Source organism: Sapajus apella, unplaced genomic scaffold, assembly GCF_009761245.1.
Source record: "Sapajus apella isolate SASKATOON/1434 unplaced genomic scaffold, GSC_monkey_1.0 scaffold15, whole genome shotgun sequence".
Taxonomy (NCBI): Eukaryota; Metazoa; Chordata; class Mammalia; order Primates; family Cebidae; genus Sapajus; species Sapajus apella.
In genome coordinates, this window is record NW_022436955.1 from 17961851 (window position 1) to 17979332 (window position 17482).

General features: G+C 40.8%; 1 protein-coding gene across 2 annotated transcripts in view; it reads right to left on the reverse strand.

Annotated features, from left to right (window-relative positions):
* Positions 1-17482, reverse strand: part of RFWD3 (ring finger and WD repeat domain 3) — a 57170-nt gene that overhangs the window by 7308 nt on the left and 32380 nt on the right. For both annotated transcript variants that reach the window (XM_032284431.1, XM_032284432.1), the window contains exons 5-10: positions 14804-14998; positions 14625-14716; positions 8286-8400; positions 7139-7364; positions 2501-2651; positions 709-885 (exon numbers count right to left, since the gene is read on the reverse strand). In XM_032284431.1, the coding sequence (XP_032140322.1) occupies positions 709-885; positions 2501-2651; positions 7139-7364; positions 8286-8400; positions 14625-14716; positions 14804-14998 (956 nt within the window). The remainder of the gene's footprint in view (positions 1-708; positions 886-2500; positions 2652-7138; positions 7365-8285; positions 8401-14624; positions 14717-14803; positions 14999-17482) is intronic.

Here is a 17482-nt window from a genome sequence, read left to right on the forward strand (position 1 = left end):
CTCCATGCTCTTTTTAATATATCCAGTTGGAAACAAAATTATCTCTTAAGTGATACTTTTCATTTTGGCCAGGTCACAGACCTTATTCCCCTTCTGAGAACTTTATACCTACAGGGCAGCTCAACACATTCTAAGACATAGTGGGCCTGGTGGCCGTCCATCCTCAGAACTTGGGCTGACTTTATAAACTTCTCAATCTCATAAATGGATTAAACGATAAAGAATACAGTATCTTCAAACAAGTTGGTTTAGCTTTGGATTACATAAGTTTTAAATCACTTTTTATTAGGCTAGCCTTAACTGCTCTCTTCCTATGTGCTAGACATGTGACTATTAAAGCAAGTGGCCTATGTTGACCAGATTTTACAGATGAAGCTTTCAATGGGCCAAGAAATACAACTACGGCCACACAACTTGTAAGTAGTGGGGCTGGGTTCTGAACAGAGATCTGACTCTATTTTGCCATGTTAGATGATTACTGACTATGAACCTGGCTATAATTGTACCAGAACTCTCTGTCATATGAAATATCATGGATATAAACTCTTATTAATAAGAATGTTATTGATTCTGAAGTGACATCAAGTGGATCTTCAAAAACTCTTGTGAGGATTTCTGACCAACTGTGGAACACCCTCTGAAGAAACAACACAATAATAAGCCAAGAGAAAGCTACTACTACCAGGAAGACAGTAAGTGGCTCCCTACCTGGCTTTCTGAGCTACTAACTCCTGGACATGACTGCTTGTGTTTCGCATGTCATATACTAGAATTGAACCATTGGCCAGTCCAGCATACATGTAGTTATTCTCATCAAGACACCAGCAACAGCTCCAGACAGGACGTCCAGCATTGTAAGTCTGGACCACGGTGTTTGTCTCCAGGCTGTGGAGTTATAAGAGACTTTTACAACTGCATTAAGAAAATCAAATACATGACAAAGATGTAAAGAGTATCATTTAAATGATCCTTAATCCTTAACTGAGAACACACTCACATGCCCAAAATATATGGATTCCCTATTTTTTCTAAGATCTGCCCTGGTAACTCCTTTAAATTCTAGAACATTTGTTTTGGGGGCCACAGGTTTTCCTCTTGAGTTGTAAGGAAGTAAAAGAATAAAGGGGCTGGGCATGGTGGCACACCCCTGTAATCCTAGTATTTTGGGAAGCTGAGGCAGGCAGATCACTTGAGGTCAGGAGTTTTGAGACCAGCCTGACCAACACAGCAAAACCCTACCTCTACTAAAAACACAAAAATTAGTGAGGTGTGGTCAGCCGCAGTGGTTCACGCCTGTAATCCCAGCACTTTGGGAGGCTGAGGCCGGTGGATCACGAGGTCAAGAGATTGAGAACACCCTGGCCAACATGGGTGAAACCACCATCTCTAGTAAAAATACAAAAATTAGCTGGGTGTGGTGGCACTTGCCTGTAATCCCACCTACTTGGGAGGCTGAGGCACAAGAATCACTTGAACCCAGGAGGCAGAGGTTGCAGTAAGCCAAGATCGAGCCACTGCACTCCAGCCTGGCGACAGAGCAAGACTCCATCTAGAAAAAAAAATTTAGCCAGGTGGCATACAACCATAATCCCAACTACTCGGGAGACTGAAATAGGAGAATCACTTGAAACCAGGAGGTGGAGGCTGCAGTGAGCCAAGATCATGCCACTATACTCCAGCCTCAGTGACAGAGCAAGACTCTCTCTCAAAAATAAGTAAGTAAGTAAGTAAGTAAGTAAGTGAGGTATAAAAGAAGTCATCATGGTACCCAAGGGCAGTGAGTGCTTGGTGAACATCTCTGTTACTCGGAATTATCCAGGTAACAGACCAGGACCAAGAGTAAGCAGTCCCTTACTCCTGGTATGGTAACTCTGTGATGTCAGGTACCAAAGCTCCCTCTATCCTATCATTCCACAAACTTTATTTTTTTATTATTTTTATTTATTAACTTACTTTGAGGCAGAGCCTTGCTCTGTTGCCCAGGCTGGAGTACAGTGGTGCGATCTCAGCTCACTGTAACCTCCATTTCCCAGGTGATTCTTTTGCCTCAGCCTCCCTGGTAGGTGGGATTACAGATGCCTGCCACCATGCCCAGCTAATCTTTGTATTTTTAGCAAAGAAGGGGTTTCACCATGTTGGCCAGGCTAGTATCGAACTCCTGACCTCAGGTGATCTGCCTGCCTCGGCCTCCCCCAGTGTTGGAATTACAGGCGTGGGCCATCACGCCTGGCCTCCACCAGCTTTAGAATTTTATTCTCATCTCCTTAAAATATGCTTTAGACATCTTTTGTAACATATAATTTTAACAAAACAGGATACTATGCTTAGTTTTGTAACCTCCTGTGTCCATTTCTAAAAGCAATATATTTTAAATGGATCTCAGAAGACAATGTCTCAGACCAAAAAAAAACAGAGCTAAAGTCATCATAACACTGATATTAATTTCATGCTACTCAACACTAAACAGCCAAATCTCCACCTTCCTCCCCAAATCACTCACCTGGTCAGTTTAACAGTGTTGTCTAGGGAAGCAGACAGTAGTAAGCCTCTGGAGCAACTGTTAAAAGCTAGTCCACGGATCTGTTTGCCATGCATCGGAATGTACTGACTGCTTTTCATGTTGGCAGTACTCAACATCTTAACACCAAAGCCTGTCAAAAGCAAGAGAGTATGAAACAGATCACTGAAAGTGAACCTGGGGCAATGCAAACTACTTTTTCAAGTAGCTCCTTTGTCCACCTTTCTTGGCATGTAAGTCCTTGGGAACCAGCTGGTCAAACAAAATAAAAATTCTCCTGTGTTATAATTTATTTATTTATTTGTCAGACAGGGCCTCACTCTGTCACCCAGGCTGGAGTGCAGTGGTGTAATCTTGGCTCACTACAACCTCCACCTCCCGGTTCAAGTGATTCTCCTGCCTCAGCCTCTCGAGTAGCTGGGACTACAGGCATGTGCCATCACGCTCAGCTAACTTTTATATTTTTTGGTAGAAATGGGGTTTCACCGTATTGGCCAGGCTGGTCTCAAACTCCTAGCCTCAAGTGATCTGCTCATCTCAGCCTTCCAAAGTGCTGGGATTACAGGCATGAACCACCATGCCTGGCCTATAATTTATTTTAAAAAGTACAACCCAGGCTGGGCACAGTGGCTCATGCCTGTAATCCCAGCACTTTGGGATGCCAGGGTAGGCGGACCGCCTGAGGTCAGGAGTTTGAGACAAGCCTGGCCAAGATGGTGAAATCCTGTCTCTACTAAAAATACAAAAATTAGCTGGGCAAGGTGATGGGTGCCTGTAATCCCAGCTACTCAGGAGGCTGAGGCAGGAGAATTGCTTGAACCTGGTAGGCAGAGGTTGCAATGAGCCGAGACTACACCATTACACTCCAGCCTGGGCAACAAGAGTGAAATTCTGTCTCAAAACAAAACAAAAAGAAAAAGAAAAGAAAAAAAGTACAACCAACCCATGCTTGCCTCATGACCATGAAGAGAAGAAAAAAAGAAAAAGTATATTCCACTCCAAATGTCCAGGTAAATGGATAAACAAGTCTATGGTATACCCATATAATGGAATACTACCCATTAAAAAGGAATTAGCTACTAATATATACTACAATAAAACATTATGCAGAGAGAAAGAAGTTAGACCAAAAAATAACACTGTATGATTCCTTTTAGGTAAAATCCTAGAAAATGCAAACTAATCTGTAGTGACAAAAAGCACTGGCTGCATGGGGATAGAAACAGAAGGGTGGGGCAGATGAGATTACAAAAGGCCATAGGGAAACTTATGGGGTAATACATATGTTCATGGCTGAGTGTGGTAACTCACGCCTGTAATCTCAGCACTTTGGGAAGTTGAGGTGGTGGCTTGCTTGAACTCATGAGTTCAACACCAGCCTGAGCAATATGGTGAAACCCCATTGCTACAAACAATACAAAAATTAAATGGGTATAGTGCTGTGAGCCTGCAATCCCAGCGATTTGAGAGGCTGAGGTGGGAGGACAGCTGGAGCCCGGGAGGTAGAGGTTGTAATGAGCTGAGATCATGCCCCTCTCCCTGCATTCCAGCCTGGGCGATAGAACTAGATCTTGTGCCAAAAATAAATAAATAAATAAATAAAATAAAGTTATCGTGATTGTAGTGATGGTTTTAGGGGTACATTACATATGTGAAAACTCATTAAATTGTATACGTTGAATATTTATAGTTTATTGCCTGTCAATTATACTTCAATAAAGCTGTTGAGACAGAATATTTCATCTGAACAACATTCTAGATGCAGAAGAGTGAACGGTAAAGAATGAAAATAAATAATTTGTCAAGATAAGTCACATCCGTGTGAAAAATGAAATGAAACAGATGACATTTCAAAACCCACATTCCTGAAGGGGGGAAAATAACCAACAAAAATATGTCCTTTTTTTTTTTTTTAAAGAAAAAAGAAATGGGGTTTCTCCATGTTGGCCAGGATGGTCTAGATCTCCTGACCTCGTGAACTCGGCCTCCCGAAGTGCTGGGATTACAGGATGGTCTAGATCTCCTGACCTCGTGAACTCGGCCTCCCAAAGTGCTGGGATTACAGGATGGTCTAGATCTCCTGACCTCGTGAACTCGGCCTCCCAAAGTGCTGGGATTACAGGTGTGAGCCACTGGGCCCAGCCTAAAAATACGTCCTTTTAAAACTATTAAGTACTTTATGTATGTATGTATGTATGTGTGTGTACATATATATGTATATATGTACACACACACACACACACACACACACACACACACACACACACAGGTAGATATCTCAACTAGGTGGCCAAGCATGGTGGCTCAGGCCTGTAATCCCAGTACTTTGGGAGACTGAGATGGCTGGATCGCCTGAGGTCAGGAGTTCGACAGACCAGCCTAAACTTAATCATTTAGGGGAACAAGGACAACATGCTAAAGCCCTATTTCAAATACAAAAATTAGCCATGCATGGTGGCATGCACCTGTAGTCCTAGCTACTTGGGAGGCTGAGGCAGGAGAATCTCTTGAACCCAGGAGGCAGAGGCTGCAGTGAGCTGAAATCATGACTGCCACTGCACTCCAGCCTACGCACAGAGCAAGACTCCATCTCAAAAAGAAAAAACAAACAAAAAAAAAATCAATAAGGTAACATAAATACACACCGAGTTAATCATTTAGGGGAACAAGGACAAATCAGCACCAGCACAGTATCAAGCAGACTGCAATGGACACTTTAAGAAAAAAAGAGCCGGGCACGGAGGCTCAAGCCTGTAATCCCAGCACTTTGGGAGGCCTAGGCGGGTGGATCACGAGGTCAAGAGATCGAGACCATCCTGGTCAACATGGTGAAACCCCGTCTCTACTAAAAATACAAAAAATTAGCTGGGCATGGTGGCGCGTGCCTGTAATCCCAGCAACTCAGGAGGCTGAGGCAGGAGAATTGCCTGAACCCAGGAGGTGGAGGTTGCGGTGAGCCGAGATCGCGCCATTGCACTCCAGCCTGGGTAACACGAGTGAAACTTCGTCTCAAAAAAAAAAAAAAAGAACAGAACACATTCCCAATTTGGGGGACATTACAAGATAGTATTTTTTCCAATTTGTTGGTTTTGATGATAAATTTTTTTTTAATTTTTTAATTTTTATTGATTGATTGATGGGGTTTCACCACATTGGTCAGGCTAGTCTTGAACTCCAGACCCCAGGTGATCCGCCCGCCTTGGTCTCCAAAGTGCCTGGATTACAGGCGTGAGCCACCACGCCCAGCCTCGATGATAAATATTTATTAAAAACTTAGATGGGATAAAGGAACATCACAAAATTATCCTTTTACTTTCCCCTCAATTGGGGGAGGCCCCTGATAGCCTCTCAACTCAGACCTGGTTATCAGTGAATAGAAAAATTTATGATAACCAGGCCGGGCGTGGTGGCTCATGCCTGTAATCCAAGCACTTTGGAGGCCAAGGCAGGCGGATCACCTGAGATCGGGAGTTCAAGACCAGCCTGACCAACATGGTGAAACCCCATCTTTTTAAAAAAAAAAAAAAAAAAAAAAAAGAAAAAAGAAAAATTTATGATAACCTAGAGATTCCACTCAACCCTTCATATACCTAAGTTTGGTAGACATAATTTTGAAGCATTTGAATGGAAGCTCTAAGTGGGAAAACAGAAGAAACTACACTAAAGAAAAGGGGTCTCACAGTTAGCAGAAATCTTATGCTGAAGATAGCAGAAAGAAACATATGCAAGATTTAGAAATGATTTAATTGAGCATTTGAAAAGACTTGGTTTTCAACATTTAGAAAATCTAAAATTAAGCTTAAAAAGCACAAAATATGTTGAGAGAACATTAACCTAGTATTAATAAAACAATCAGTGTACTTCCTAAATTCTCTTATTTGGAAATTGTTAACCTGAACACCACTGAAAATAAGTATTAAATTTTGTTTCACCTTGAATTAATTAACCCTTAGAGTAGTGCTTTGTCAAACATTTTCAGTCTAAAATGAAATCTGTAAGCTGAATAGAACATATAAGCCCTTTTCCTTGGACTATATCAAGGACTTCACCATCTTCTGCTTTACCATGGTTATCAGTATTTCTTTTTTCTTTTTTTTGAGATGAAGTTTTGCTGTTGTCGCCCAGGTTTGAGTGCAATGGTGAGATCTTAGCTGACCACAATCTCTGCCTCCCGGGTTTAAGTGATTCTCCTGTCTCAGTGTCATGAGTAGCTGGAATTACAAGCATGTGCCACCATGCCTGGCTAATTTTTTATTTTTAGTAGAGATGGGGTTTCTCCATGTTGGTCAGGCTGGTCTCAAACTGCCAACCTCAGGTGATCTGCCTACCTTGGCCTCCTAAAGTGCCAGGATTAAAGGCGTGAGCCACCATGCGTGGCAGTTATCAGTATTTCTACCCTCTTTGTTAATAAATTTATAGAATGAAGTCAACAGACAGTAAAGACATCTTTGTAGCACCCTGGGGTACTTGCACTAACAAGGGACTGACAGGGAAAGGTAATTTGGTGAGCTGTGGTAAGTGTTTGCCCACTAGTGAGTCTTGAATCTTTCAAAAAGGGAGAGGAAATAAACATAGGGAGTCTAATAAAGAACATGAAAACTGGGGTTCTAGACTGTTTACCTGGAAGAAAAGAGGCCTGAGGAGAAGGCTGTGATATCACCAGGCAGCTCAGGGCATCACAGTATGCCATGGTCCGGCAGTTTCCTGCCTGAGATATTGTGAAGGTCTTTTGGAAGTGGTACTTGTGCTGGCCCTGGCTGGAGGGTAAGCCACTCAGGACACATGCTTGGGAGCCCCTGGGTTGCTTTAAGTTCTGATTTTGATGTGACATAAGTCTTTGCAAGTCCTAAAATGAAAAAGATTTTATAAATACAAAGCTTTTAATTTCATATTCCCCTCAAACACAATTCCTTGATCTTATACAGAAAGATTTCTTATCCATTATACAAAAATGTTAACATGAATCCTAGACAACTGCTAAGTTTTTAAAGTATTTCAACAAGCAAGTGAAATAAAGAGAGTACAGCATCATAATGTAAGGGGTAGAAGTCCTTAATAGTAGTTTTGTTTGAAGTCCTTTAAAGAAAACAAAAACAAAAACAAAAACAAAAACCACAGGGTCTCACTCTGTCACCCATGCTGGAATGCAGTGGTGCAATCACAGCTCATTGTAACCTTCAAACTCCTAGTAAAGCCCTCATATGACTAGTAGATTTAGAAAAGTAAAATTATTTAAACAAGTTTGGAATTCTTGGCTGGTTATTTAATTTTTTCTAAAATTCAGATTGTAAGGCCAGGTGCAGTGGCTCACCTGAGGCCAGGAGTTCGAGACCAGCCTGGCCAACAGGGTGAAACCCTGTTTCTACTAAAAATACAAAAATTAGCTTGGTGTGGTGGCAGGCGCTTTTAATCCCAGCTACTTAAGAGGCTGAGGCAGGAGAATTGCTTGAACCCAGGAGGTGGAGGTTGCAGTGAGCCAAGATCATTATCACTGCACTCCAGCCTAGGTGACAGAGTGAGACTCTGTCTCAAAATAAATAAATAAATAAATAAATAAATAAAATTAAATTCAGACTATAGGTATCATAAAGTATGTAGTAAGTTTTGAACAGATTCTCTAATCAGAAATAAAATAAGGAGTTGGTCATGTTTATTTTCTAAACAACTTGGCAAATCCTATTTATTTCTGAGATGAATATACGTAACATTTAGATTCTTCTTCCATTCCTATTCCAAAAGTTGTTTGGGTCAGAAAGGACAAACGTACCTGAACACGGCTTTGAAGTCTAGTGCACTCATCAGTGAGGACCTGCAGTTGGAGCCGGCACTGTGCTGATTCTAACTCAGCCTGCTTCCTTAGCATCTGCTCCTTCAGTAGGGAGCTAGAGGGGTAAAGCCAGCAACATGTGGGGATTAGGAAGGCTAGAGAAGACTTCCCATCAAGATAGCAGAGTTAAGTTCATGCTGTGATGCACGAACTTTGCTGTAAATATGTTATGACAGTGAATAAAATACAAAAAGAGAAAAATCTCTCCAGAAACAGGTTTTGAGGTAAGCAGGGAGTGATGGTCAGGAATTTGACTACTACTAAAAAACAAGGACTCAAAATGCCACAGGCAAAACAAGAGAACAGAGCCAATCTAGTGCTTTAACTAAGGCAAATTATAAAAGATTAAACTGATATGTTAAAAGGCCAAGGTTACTGGATTAAAAAGAAAACAATAAGCCTTTCGTTGTTCATGAGATACTCAAATAATATAATCCCAAAAAGAATCTGAAGTTAAAAAGAGTGAAAGTATACATCAAGCAAACACTAACAAAAGCCCAATTAGAAATAAGGAAAAAGCATAAACAGGCAAAAGGAGGAACAATGTAACATAAGGACACATTCACCAAGAATAACAATGGTACTTTTGTATGTACCTAAAAACAGGCTCAAAATATGAAATGCAAAGACAGAATTCTACTCCAATGAGATATGGAAGAAAAAGATATAAAAACTGGAAGAGATAAAACTGTTCTTATTAGGTTTATGGCAAATTTAAGAGAACCCACAAACAATTACAGTTTAGCAAGGTTGCTGGACTCAAGACCAAGAAAATTAGATCAATAGCGGACCCCATATCAGATAACTGATTAGTAAACGTAATTTTAAAAATGTATTCACAACAATTTTAACAGCAATCTAGAAATACAGTCATGTGTGGCTTAATGATATGAGCATGTTCTGACACACGTTAGGCAATTTTGTTAATATGAACATTACAGAAGGTACTCACAGAAACCTATATAGTATAGCCTACTACACACCTAGGATACTGTTGCTCCCAGGCTACAAACTTGTATAGCATGTTATCATACTGAATACCACAGGGAATTATAATAGAATGGCATTTATGTATCTAAACATAGAAAAGGTAATGCATTGTGCTAAGACATTTCTTTTCCTTTTTTTTTTTTCTTGAGACTGAGTCTCGCTCTGTGGCCCAGGCTGGAGTACAGTGGTATGATCTTGGCTCACTGCTATCTCTGCCCCCTCAGGTTCAAGAGATTCTCCTGCCTCAGCCTCCTGAGTAGCTGGAATTATAGGCACATGCCACCACGCCCAGCTAATTTTTGGATTTTTAGTAGAGACAGGGTTTCACCATGTTGCCTAGGCTGGTCTCAAACTCCTGGCCTCAAGTGATATACCTGCCTTGGCCTCCCAAAGTGTTGGGATCACAGGTATGAGCCACCACAGCCGGTGCACTAAGACATTTCAATAAAAACAACATCACTTACACAACAGAATTTTTCAGCTCCATATAATCTTATGGGGCCACCATTGTATATGCAATCTGTCATTGACCCAACAGTCATTACACAGCATGTGACTGTAAAGTAAAAGGCTAAGTAGGACCTTTATGAAGCAAAATATACTTGTGAAAGACACAAGAAAATAGTGAATAAATGGAAGGATATTATGTAATGTTCATGACTGGAAATACTAACCATAACAAAGATGGTACTTCCTAAGTTACTCTGTAAATCTGATGCAATTTCAAATCAAGATTCCAAAGCTTTTTTTCATCAAACTTAAGAAATGAACTTTAAAAAATTAATATGGAGAACAATGCCAAAAACAGCAAAAGACACTTTTGCAGAACAAAGTGGGGGGACATATTTTAAAGCTACAATAAATTATAACTTGGGATATTGGGGCAAGAATTAACAAAAAGACCATGGAACAAGAGTACAGTAGTGCCCCTTATCTAGTTTCATTTCCCATGGTTTTCGATATCTTCTATCAACCACAACCCACAAATATTGAGATATGGTGAGAGAGAGATGGAGACCACATTCCACATTCACATAACTTTTATTACAGTATATTGGCATAATCGCTCTATTTTATTATCAGTTATTGTTGTTAATCTCTTATTGTTCCTGATTTATAAATTAACCTTTAGATTTGTATGTATAGGAAAAAACATACTATAGTTTCAGGTATTCACTGGGGGCTCTTAGAAGGTATTCATTGTGGCTAAGGGGGGACTACTGTAGTCCATTCATACATGAAAACTTGATTTTTTTTTTTTTGGGAGACAGAGTCTCACTCTGTCGCTCAGGCTGAAGTGTGGTGACACGATCTTGGCTCACTGAAACCTCTGCCTCTTGCGTTAAAGCGATTCTCCTGTCTCAGGCTCCTGAGAAGCTGAGATTACAGGTGGATGCCACCACTCCTGGCTAATTTTGTATTTTTAGTAGAGACGGGGTATCACCATGTTGGTCAGGCTGGCCTGGAACTCCTGACCTCGTGATCTGCCTGCCTTGGCCTCCCAAAATGCTGGGATTATAGGCGTAAGCCACTGCACCTGGCTGGAAACTTAATGTAGGATAGAAGTAGCAATGAACACTTGTACAGAAAAAATATACCATTTAGTAAATCATGAGTCAAGTGTGGTGCCATGTGCCTGTAGACTCAGGTACTCGGGATGCTGAGGTTGGAGAACTGCTTGAGCCTAGGAGTTTGATGGCGCCACTGCACACTGGCCTTTATGATAGAGCAAGACCCTGTCTTTGTGATAGAGCTAGGTGCTGTCTTTTTAAAAAAATTTTTCTTGACCGAAACATTCCTGCAAATCAGTAAGAAACAAACAACCCAATACAAATGAATTAAAAATATGAATTCTTTTGCTCACAAAAGAGTACGTTCCACCTCAATTGTAATTAAGGTAATGTAAATTAAGGTGAAATACTACTTCATGCAACGAGACTGGGAAAAAATACTAAATCTAATATAAAATGGGCAAGGGGGCTGGGTGTGGTGGCTCATGTCTGTAATCCCAGAACTTTGGGAGGTTAAGAATCATGAGGTCAGGAGATTGAAATCATCCTGGCTAACAAGGTGAAACCCTGTCTCTACTAAAAATACAAAAAATTAGCTAGGCGTGGAGGCACACAACTGTCGTCCCAGGTACTTGGGAAGCTGTGGCAGGAGAATGGCTTGAACCTGGGAGGTAGAGGTTGCAGTGAGCCAAGATTGTGCCACTGCACTCCAGCCTGGACAGCAGAGCTAGACTCTTTTAATAAATAAATAAAAATAAAATTGGAATGGGTGCAGTGGCTCACACCTGTAATCCCAGCACTTTGGGAGGCCAAGGTGGGCGGATCACCTGAGGTCAGGAGTTCGAGACCAGCCTGACAACATGGAGAAACCTGTCTCTACTAAAAATACAGAATTAGCTCAGCGTGGTGCTGCACAGCTATAATCCCAGCTACTCAGGAGGCTGAGGCAGAGGAATTGCTTGAACCCGAGAGGCAGAGGTTGCAGTGAGCTGAGATCACTCCACTGCACGGTAGCATGGGCAACAAGAGAGAAACTGTCTCACAAAAAATAAACGAATAAAATTGTCAAGGGTATAGAAAAATGAGAAATCTCTCATTTTTTTTTTTGAAACAAGAGTAATTTGACAATATCTAGGTAAAGCTGAAATAAATGTACCCTATAATAAAGCAATTCCATTGCTAGACCCGACTCTCATCAGCATGGCTGATATTAACAAAAACTGGAGACAACCTAAATGTCTACCAATATAAAATACAAACAGATAAATTTTGACTAGAGAACTAGAGTACTATCAAAAAACTGAAATGAAAAAAACTAGAGCCACGTGTATCAACTAGGATATGCTCCCAAAACATAATATTAAGCAAAAAGGCAAACTACAGAAGAAAAAATTATAATCTAACATAACATTTGCATAAAATATAAAAACCTTCTAAATCATACTATGTATAATTTACAAATACATATGTAGTTGATCAAATACATAATCACTATTGGGAATGAACACCTAATTCATGAAAGCAGTTACCTATGGAATTAAGGAGAACTTAGTTCACAGGAAGGCTTCTAGTGTTCCTTCTTTTTCTAAGACAGAGTCTTGCTCTGTTGCCCAGGCTGGAGTGCAGCGGCGCAATCTCGGCTCACAGTAACCTCCACCTCCCAGATTCAAGCGATTCTCGTGCCTCAGCCTCCTGAGTAGCTAGCAATCATCCACCCTCATGCCTGGCTAATTTTTTGTATTTTGAGTAGAGACAGGGTTTCATCATGTTGCCCAGGCTGGTCTTGAACTCCTGATCTTAGGCAATCTGCCCGCCTCAGCCTCCCAAAGTGCTAGGATATAGGTGTGAGTCACTGTGCCTGGCTCTTCTATATCTATAATTTACTTCTTCTTTAAAATTTTCTTTCCTTTTTTTCCTTCTTCCCTTGGTCAACAGATTTATCTTTATTTTAATTTTTTTTTTTTTTTGAGACAGAGTCTTGCTCTGTCACCCAGGCTAGAGTGCAGTGGCACAACCACCGCTCACTGCACCTGCAACTTCCTGGGCTCAAGCAATCCTCCCTTCTGAGTAGCTGGGATTAAGGCGTGCACCACTATACCTGGCTAATTCTTTCCATTTTTGGTAGAGACAAGGTCTCACAATGTTGCTCATGCTGGTCTCAAATAATCCTCCTGCCTCAGCCTTCCAAAGTGCTGGGATTACAGGCATGAGCCACTATACTCAGCCTACTTCTTTTCAAAAAGGCTCAAAGCAAATATGGAAAAATATAAAGATTTGATAAAATTGGATACAAGGCTGTCTGTTTTATTAGTTTGTATTGGCATTTTGAAATTCTTCATTTTTTCTAAGGAGTCTGGAGGGTACACTAATTGACTATTGTAATCAGTGAATTGTTTTTAAATATAATCACCCATTAATAGCCATACATATAGATTTTGCCTATTCAACAAAATTCCTCTCTGTATACATCTTCCATTATTTAAAAATGCTCTAAGTGATTACTGGTTGGAACAAATAAGTAAAAACAATGAAGAAAATTAAAATAATCTACACAGTGACTACCTATAGTATTTTTTTTTCTTTCTTTAAAAAATAATTTTAAATAGAGACAGGATCTCGCTATGTTGGCCAGTTTGGTCTTGACTCCTGGCCTCAAGCAATCCTTTCACCTTGGTCTCCCAAAGTGCTGGATTACAGGAGTCAGCCATTGCACCAGCCATGTTTTCTTTTTCTAGTTCACAAAAATGCGATCATACTACTAACATGCTTTCACAGGACAACACACGCACACTTCAGCACTGTAAAGTATTCTGTCCGGGCACACACCACCGTTCACTCTTACCCTCTTGCCTTGGATTTTCAACAATGCTAAATGGAGTGTCATTAAGTAAATTTTTGTACACACCCTTTAATGATTCCTTAGAACAAATGCCTGAGCAATTATTATTAGATCAAAGGCTTTGAGACACATTTCCAAGGACGTCTCAAAATGGCTTTGCCTGTGTACATCCTAACCAGTAAAGTGTAAGAGAATCCATGTCCCTGTACCTCTCTCAATGGTGTGTATGTTCTTTAGTATTTTTGAAGCATATACTGAGTGGTTTTTTTTTTTTTTTTTTTTTTTTTTGAGAGACGGAGTTTCACTCTTGTTACCCAGGCTGGAGTGCAATGGCGCGATCTCGGCTCACCGCAACCTCCGCCTCCTGGGTTCAGGCAATTCTCCTGCCTCAGCCTCCTGAGTAGCTGGGATTACAGGCACGCGCCACCATGCCCAGCTAATTTTTTGTAGTTTTAGTAGAGACGGGGTTTCACCATGTTGACCAGGATGGTCTTGATCTCTTGACCTTGTGATCCACCTGCCTCGGCCTCCCAAAGTGCTGGGATTACAGACTTGAGCCACCGCGCCCGGCCAATCCTGGTAATTTTTTATTGCACTGTATGGACAACGCTTCACTTAAAGAATTTTCTGTATCAAGAACTGCTGGGGGACTCACGGACATGAGAAGCAAAAACGGCAACAGTTAAGTAATGTGCCAGATCCTTGTTTAATGCTGTATGTTTAATGCTATATGTAAGGCAAATGATGCAGACTTTCTTCAGAAGATAATCAGGCCTGAATTATAAATAACAACATAAGACAGACTGCCAAGGATCCCCAGAGATCCCAAGTCACAGGTCAAGTAAAACCTCACTATGAGTGACTCATATCTCCTTTTTCAGATGCGCCTACAATGAACCAAAAGGGAACATTCCAGCCAGGCATACTCTCACCACCTACCTTTTCATGTGCTCCTGTTCACTGGTGTCCAAAGCGCGTAGGGTTCGGGCATAAAGAACAACAATGTCACTGTGCTTGGCTTTCTTGTTGCACTAAAGAATCCAACAGGACATAATTAGAGTGGTTCTAGGAATTTGCCTGACTTAACATGTTAGTGTGTCCTTACCTATGGTCCTTACCTGGGGACATTTTCGTACTTGTCCTTTGAGCCACGTGGAAATGCACCTATACCCAAAGAGATGGCCACAGCGTAATGCCGAGAGCCGGTGGTCCCCAGCATTGGTCCACTGTTCCAGACATATTGTGCAAGTGTCCCCTTCTTCTTCATCCACAGAAGCAGAAGGTGGCAGAGGACTGGACTTCTGGGAAGATGGCTAGATGGGTATCAGAATATACTCAAATTAGAGAAAATGTAAAATCAATCTTGAAGAAGATGTACAACTCTAAGAAACGAACAAAAGTGCAAAAAAGTGATACAAATGTAATTAAAAGTGCTGCAGAAAACTTGAAACACCTATGAATCACTTGTCATTCTAGAATGCAATGTGGCAAAATATAATATAAGCTATGAAAACTACACTACTCTTTGATCTTAAAGAATTCTTGGATATTTTTTCTTTCATTCAAACAAAGAAAAGCAGCTATCCATATAAAGATATAGCAGCTATAAAATATTTAGCTCCTGTGTATCGGAGGAAAAAAAAGAGAACAAAGAAAGCATATAAACAGCTTACAAGAAAAACACAATGGTAAGTGTTTGCTTTTAAAGAAATGTAAATTAAAGAGAACATTTTCATCTATTAGATTGGTACAAATTCATGTCTGATGACACCAAGCACTGTTAAGGGTAAATGAGATATGGACATGCTTATATATTGTTGCCTTAAATAAAAAGTGGCACCATTGGATATTATCCATGAAAATTAAAACACGTATATCTTTCCTTTGGCATAGCAATCTCTCTACTAGAGATATCTCATGGATATACAACCATGCATTGCTTGACAATGGGAATACATTCTGAGAAATGCAGCCTTAGGCGATTTTGTCACTGAATGATCCCAGAGGTATTTAAACAAACCTAGGCTGTATAACCTATTACAAACTTAGGCCACAAACCTGTATAGCATGTTACTGTGCCAATTACTGCAGGCAACTGTAGCACAATGGTAAGTATTTGTATATCTAAACACAGAAAAGGTACAATAAAAATGTGGTATTATTATACATGTATATTATATATATATTTTTTGAGACAGAGTCTCACTTTGTCGCCTAGGCTGGAGTGCAGTGGTGTGACCTCCACCCAATGCAAAGTCCGCCTCCTGGGTTCAAGTGATTCTCCTGCCTTAGCCTCCAAACTAGCTGGGATTACAGGCACACACCACCATGACTGGCTAATTTTTGTTTTTTTATTTTTAGTAGAGACGGGGTTTTGCCATGTTGGCCAGGCTGGTCTCAAATTCCTGACCTCAAGTGATCTGCCTGCCTTGGTCTCCCAAAGTGCTGGGATCACAGGCATGAGTCACTATGCCCGGCCTCGTATTATAATCTTAAGAGACAACCATCATACATGTGGCCTGTCATTGACTGAAACTATTATGCATCTCATGATCATAGTCACAAATATTTTCTAAGACAATTATATAAGATTGTTTTGCTGGGCGATGTGGCACGTGCCTGTAGTCCCAGCTACTTGGGAGGCTGAGGTGGGAGGATCGCTTGAGCCTAGGAGTTCTAGGCTTGAGTGTGCTATGCTGATTGGGTGTCTGCACTAAGTTTGGCATCAATATGGTGACTTCCCGGGAGCGGGGGATCACCAGGTTGCCTAAGGAAGGGTGAACCCACCATGGTCGGAAATGGAGCAGGTCAAAACTCCCGTGCTGATCAGTAGTGGGATCTCGCCTATGAATAGCCGCTGCACTCCAGCCTGGGCAACATAGCAAGACCCCATCTCTATTTAAAAAAAAAAAAAAAAAAAAAAAAGATTGTTCCATGAAGTCCAAATGCAGTGATTCATGCCTATAATCCTAGCACTTTAAGAGGCCAAGGCAGGAGGATGACTTGAGCTCAGGAGTTTGAAATCAGCCTGGCAACACAGCGAGACCTTGTCTCTGTTAAAAATTTTAAAAATTAGTCATGTGTGATGGCACATGCCTGAAGTCCCAAGTAGTCAGGGGGCTGAGGTAACAGCAACACCTGGGCCCTGGAGATTGAGATTGAGGCTGCAGTGAGCTATGACTGGCACTCCAGCATGGGGGACAGAAAGAGACCCTGTTTCAAAAAAAAAAAAAAAGTTCAGTGTAGCATGATATATATCTGGAAAAAAAAAAAAGTATTATCCTCCCAAGTAGTTAAGAAAACACAGGCGTGTGCCACCATACACCAACCATGCTTTACATGATAAGGGAAGAATTAACTCAAAATTTATTTGTATGATGGAATGCCATGCAGCTATTAATAAGAACAAGATACAACTTTATGTGCTGATAACAGAAAGCTAAGATGTAATAAGCTGGGAAAAATGAGCCAGACTCAAATAAAAACACAAAGAGCATATAGAAATATGCAAAGAGTAGATAAATGATGTTTTGAGATTGGCAGAATTCACAGCAGATGTCAATAACTCATATTGAGGACAATGATATATAGGTATTATTATTATTTTTTTGAGATGGAGTCTCGCTCTGTGACCCAGGCTGGAGTGCAGTGGCATGATCTCGGCTGATTGCAACCTCTGCTTCCTGGGTTCAAGTGATTCTCCTGCCTCAGCTTCCTGAGTAGCTGGGACTACAGACACATGCCACCACACATGAATAATTTTGGCATTTTTAGTAGAGTCAGGGTTTCACCATGTT